This window comes from Lepus europaeus, chromosome 3 (genome assembly GCF_033115175.1).
Source record: "Lepus europaeus isolate LE1 chromosome 3, mLepTim1.pri, whole genome shotgun sequence".
Classification (NCBI taxonomy): Eukaryota; Metazoa; Chordata; class Mammalia; order Lagomorpha; family Leporidae; genus Lepus; species Lepus europaeus.
In genome coordinates, this window is record NC_084829.1 from 137,327,814 (window position 1) to 137,333,368 (window position 5,555).

At 59.6% G+C, this 5,555-nt stretch overlaps 1 protein-coding gene across 1 annotated transcript; it reads left to right on the plus strand.

Moving 5' to 3' along the window:
* Positions 1-887: 887 nt before the first annotated feature.
* SLC35D3 (solute carrier family 35 member D3) lies at positions 888-3,579 on the plus strand. The gene is made up of 2 exons (XM_062187738.1): positions 888-1,326; positions 2,284-3,579. Exons 1-2 carry the CDS (start codon positions 888-890, stop codon positions 3,111-3,113), a joined length of 1,269 nt encoding a protein of 422 aa, XP_062043722.1. The 3' UTR covers positions 3,114-3,579.
* The last annotated feature ends 1,976 nt before the right edge of the window (positions 3,580-5,555 follow it).

The window sequence follows — 5,555 nt, forward strand, 5'->3', positions numbered from 1 at the left end:
TCCGGAACTGGGAGCGGCTACTCGCCCCGGAGACGACTTGGTTTCAGCTCATCAGCTTGTTGTACACCCTCGCCCCACCTTGAAGGTGTCCGTCGCCCCCAGGCTCCTGCGCCCGGCGAGGCCTCGGCGCCGCGAGGGACATCGCAGGAGCGTCCCCGGCAGGCGCGCGGACCTGAGTCCGCTGCCGGCCCCGGAGGGGGCGGCCCTGTCCAGGCTCTAAAGCACGCCGGGCCGGGGCTTGGGGCCGCGGATCCCCGCAATGTCAGATCCTGAGTGTAGCAGGGCGCGTGGGCGGTAAAGCCGCCGCAGCGCGGGGGCCCGGGGCTGGGGGCGCCGTCACTTGTTGCCACCAATAAACGGCGCTGGATCCCGGAGCGCTGCTGTTTCTAAAATCGGCTTCATCTGTGCGGGGAACCCCCCCAGCCCGCCGCACCTGGCTCGGGCGCCGCGGGAGACGAGAGCCGTCGCGGGTGGGCGCAGGTGCCCGAAGGCCCGTGCTGTCCTGCGGCAGCCGCCCCGCTCCCCTGCGCTCAGCGTCTCTGCCCTGACGGCGAAGGCGCGCGGGACACAACCCACCGCGGCTCGTCTCCTACTCACACATCGCTGTGGCTGGGATTCCCGCCACTCCCCCCAGACCGGCCCCCTCCACCCCCGCCACTTTTCGGAGTCCCCCGCCCCCGCCACTGCCTCCGCCGGGCTACGGGGCAGTCGGAGGCGAAACCGCGAGCCGCGAGGAACGCCTGGCTGGAGCTGCCCCCTGCAGCCGAGCCGAGGGGCCCCCTGCCCTTGGCCGCGGCGCTGGGCGGGCGCCCCCGCCGCGCTCCTCCCCGCTCCCCTCGCGCAGGTCCCCGAGCTCCGCCAGCGCCGGGCGCGGCGGGGCCGGCGCGATGCGGCAGCTGTGCCGGGGCCGCGTGCTGGGCATCTCGGTGGCCATCGCGCACGGGGTCTTCTCGGGCTCCCTCAACATCCTGCTCAAGTTCCTCATCAGCCGCTACCAGTTCTCCTTCCTGACCCTGGTGCAGTGCCTGACCAGCTCCACGGCGGCGCTGAGCCTGGAGCTGCTGCGGCGCCTCGGGCTCATCGCGGTGCCCCCCTTCGGCCTGAGCCTGGCGCGCTCCTTCGCGGGGGTCGCAGTGCTCTCCACGCTGCAGTCCAGCCTCACGCTCTGGTCCCTGCGCGGCCTCAGCCTGCCCATGTACGTGGTCTTCAAGCGCTGCCTGCCCCTGGTCACCATGCTCATCGGCGTCTTGGTCCTCAGAAACGGCGCGCCCTCGCCGGGGGTGCTGGCGGCAGTGCTCATCACCACCTGCGGCGCCGCCCTGGCAGGTGAGAGGGGCCCGCGCCCTCCCCCAGCCCACCCCACCCCACCCCGCTGGGCAGAGGCCGCGGGGGTCACTCAGTGCCAGGGCCTCGCTCCCCATGGGGAGACTGAGGCAGAGGGGCAGGGAGTATCTAGAGTGGCCGCTCGGCTCGGCGAAGCGACTTCCTCCCCCGCCCTCCGGCCCCCTCCTCCAGATCCCCCACGCCCGGCGTCCGACTTCCGACCCCCGCCCCAGCTCCCCCCCTACCACGCCGGCGTGGCCCTGCCCGCCGTCCCCTCTCGGCCTTCCCCCCTTCACCCCTTCCTCCCGGAGGGCCTGGGAGCTGGAGTCCGCCGAGCCCGCCGACCCAGCCGGAAGGAGCGGGGCCGTGAACTTCCTCAGGTCACGCGGGGTGGAATGGGGGAGGGCGGGGAGCGACGCCTGGGCGCCCGGGGCCAGTTGGCAATGTCTAGCACAGGGGCTGCGGGCACGAAGCGGACCGTGGGGTGGGCCGGGCGTGGCCGGGGGAGCGGGAAAGCTTCATCCGGAGGGCAGTCGTCCTGCAACCCTCGTTTGGCCCGCTCCCTCGGGCCCAGGGGCCACCATAGCTGGGGCTGCCTCTCCCTGTGGGTCCCCCTCGGGACGGGGGAGGCACCACTCGCCTTGATGACCGCAGCGCCAGTTCGGGGAAACCACAGCGCCCACCCCGAGGACATCTGCGCCCTCGGGGGCCATTGTCGCGGCCGGGGACAGGGCTGGAAGGGTGCAGCGCCCTGGGCATTGGCTGAGGTTGGCTCCTGCGTTCTCCACGGGGGGCGGGAGCAGGGTGGGCGTCTGTTGCCACCCGGGAAATCGGTGGGCAGAGCTGGGGCGCGACCCCGGCTACTTTGCACCCCGTGGCTGCCCACGCGCGCGCCAACCCGGTGTCTTCTTTTTCCTCCCCTCGCGGGTACCCGCCGGCTGCCTTCGGCGCGCGCTCCAGGAGCTGGCGACCTGACGGGCGACCCCATCGGGTACGTGACGGGCGTGCTGGCGGTGCTGGTGCACGCTGCCTACCTGGTGCTCATCCAGAAGGCGAGCGCCGACACGGAGCACGGGCCGCTCACCGCGCAGTACGTCATCGCCATCTCTGCCACGCCGCTGCTGGTCGTCTGCTCCTTCGCCAGCACCGACTCCATCCACGCCTGGGCCTTCCCGGGCTGGAAGGACCCGAGCATGGTTTGCATCTTCGTGGCCTGCATCCTGATCGGCTGCGCCATGAACTTCACCACGCTGCATTGCACCTACATCAACTCGGCCGTGACCACCAGCTTCGTGGGCGTGGTGAAGAGCATCGCCACCATCACGGTGGGCATGGTGGCCTTCAACGACGTGGAGCCCACCTCTCTGTTCATTGCCGGTGTCGTGGTGAACACCCTGGGCTCCATCATTTATTGCGTGGCCAAATTCTTGGAGACTAGAAAGCAAAGCCACTACGAGGACCTGGAGGCGCAGCCCGGGGGAGAGGAGGCGCAGCCAAGTGGAGACCAGCTGCCATTCGTCATGGAGGAGCTGCCGGGAGAGGGTGGAAATGGCGGGGCAGAAGGTGGGCAGGCAGCAGGTGGCTCCGAGCAGCAGAGCGGGCAAGGGGCGAGGGCCAGCCGCAGGGGAGTTCCGCTGGTGGCCAGGAGCGGGCCGATCTCAGACAGCTCTGAAGAAGGCAGCAAGAGATCCCTAAAGGATGCGTACTTGGAAGTGTGGCGGTTAGTTAGGGGGACCAAATATATGAAGAAAGATTATTTGATAGAAAACGAGGAATTACCCAGTCCTTAGACAGGAGATGCATGTGTGTGCATCTGTGCCTACAGTTGTTTTGTATGTTAGAAAGAACATGGGAGGCCTCTTGGTTCTAGAGAGGTGGGGAAGGGAAGCAAATAAAATCAGCACCTGGGTGGATCTTTCAGCGCTGCTGTGCCCAAGGCGTGGGAGAGTTGGGAGGCTGCTTCCCAGGGTCAGGCAGGGGTTTTGGCTTCAGACTCCCAGCACGTTTATCTCTTGTCATTCTAACCATAACCTCGTATCTGCATGTACCAAGAGCTTGCCAGCCACCCTCCCCAAAGAGGGGTGTGGGACCCACGACTGCACTGAAGTTCAAAGATTGCACCCAGGGCTGCATTTTTTGATGAGAGAGCCACCGTTTGTACTGCCGGATGGGTGTACAGTGTGTTGTTGAAATGACAGCTATAAGTGCGTGGAATTGATGTTTACTGTTTATAGTCATCTGAAATATCATGTTTACTCTCGGTTTTCATCACTTGTTTCTCAGAGTAAGTGATCTATTATATCATGGTAGAAAATGTTAAAGCTATTTTGAGAAAAATGTGAGTTCTTAGCTTTAATCATGTAGTCCAAGGTTTGCTTTTAGTAATTATTATAAAAGTATTTTCAAGATTGTTTGGGTTTGTTGCTTTCTAATATTTATTATGGAATGCCATAACCTTTTATTTAAAAAAAAAACGCCAGTTTTACTGTGTAGTATTCTTTCAAGCAAATGCAATTGCTGGAATATAACTCAGTATTAACTGAAGCTCGGCCAGAAGGGACCATCCCACAAAGTAATCCCTTTCAAGTTGCACTGCGTATCCCAACCATGTCACAAAAAGAGCAACCACTATATTCACTTTACGATATTTTTCTATCTTCAATTTGTCAAAATAAAATACGAGTCTGTATGTTAAAAGATGCATTGTCAGACATTTGTTTTGGACACATTGTGTTCTACGGCTGCTGTGCGGTGTGCAAGGGGCTCTCAGTGTGCACTGCGTAGCATCACGCAGGTAGGTGCCAGCCTGTTGGGAACATAAGAGAAAATGGCAGTTTGTCTGCAAGCGACAGTGAAAACATAGCACATAGTTGTTTGTTTTTTGTGAAGTAAAACAAAACACCGTCCCATGCTCACGGATGAAAGCCTCCGTGTCAGACTCTAGTCTGTGTCAGACTCTAGTTCCCGTGGAGTTTGAGATGTGATAGTAAGATCACTGATCTTCTGCCAGCCCCTGCCAGGAGAGTTCTTGGGGGAGTGGGGCCTCTTATCTGCCACCATGCTCCTGACAGTCACATGGTAGCATTTGATAATTTTCTTTCTTTTCAAAAAATCAGAACAAAAATCAGAAGCAAAAATGGAGTTTCAGCTCCATCAGTCTGGTTCAATAAGCTGGAACTGTGGTGGTTTGTTATTGGCCCTGGTTACTGGTTTTCCCAGGCAATGGATTGCTTCCACAGGTGCCCCTTGAAGCCCTTGAAGTATAGGAGCCCTCCGCTGGTTGCAGTTGGGAATGGTTGACCAGAGTTATAATGACTTTCAAAACAAGCGTTAATTTTGATGCCAGCATGCCAGAGGGCAACATCCTGTCGCAACTCCGTGAAGCTGAGAATTAATGAAAAGCAGCAAAGTTGAACAAAGTATATATATTTTTTTGTTGTTAATACCACTGTCAGAGAAATGGATGGAGTAATTGTTGTACTGGGAAAAAAATCATCTCCTTGGGTTAAAAATGTGAGTTTGCATTTATTGTGTGGGAAGATTAACTCTTTCCTGTCTACGCACTCCTAGAGGCATCTGTTGGAGCTCTCCAGAGAAGCGGAACCTGCGTGGGAGACGATGTAAGGAACTCAGGCTGGCAGGTGGGAAAGGCAGGCAGGGTGTCCGAGCTGCAGTCTTGAGTCAGAGTTGCTCCTTCTGGCAACCACAGTCTTCGCTTGTCAGGCTTTCCCCTGGGTGGGTGAGACCCATCTCTGCCCCAGAGGGTCACCTGCTTACTCACGGTCTACGCATGTCAAATGGTCATCACATCTCTACAGTGTCTTCCCAGCAACATCTAGACTGCTGTTTGAGGACAACTGGGCACCACAGTGGACCAGATTGACATACGAAATTAACCATCACAGACACTTAGCATGGGAGGGGTTGAGGTCAAGTGGGGATGGGGGAGGCAGGGATGTGATAGGAAAAGAAAAGCTCTGGAAGATTCAAAGTGCAAGTTCTGTTACATTTTCTCATTGGGCAAAGCCTAGGAGTCTCTACGTGGAGCAAGGAACTCAGTCCCGGGGCAGGGCAGCTGTGACTCAGGGCTGGGGCTCAGCTGCAGCAGGCGTGAGCACGTGGCAGGCCTGGCTCTCAGGGAGGTGCTTCCGCCCCTCTGCTGGCTCAGGCCCATCCTAGTCTTTGGCCTCTGTCAGACCTTGCGCCAGGCAGACAGGAGGCTTCCAAGGAGC

Bases quoted from the DNA above. Each gene is read 5' to 3' on its own strand.
- SLC35D3 (XM_062187738.1), top strand. From the start codon at position 888: ATGCGGCAGCTGTGCCGGGGCCGCGTGCTGGGCATCTCGGTGGCCATC. The intron at 1,327-2,283 runs GTGAGAGGGGCC...CGCGCGCTCCAG, and splicing joins CTGCGGCGCCGCCCTGGCAG to GAGCTGGCGACCTGACGGGC.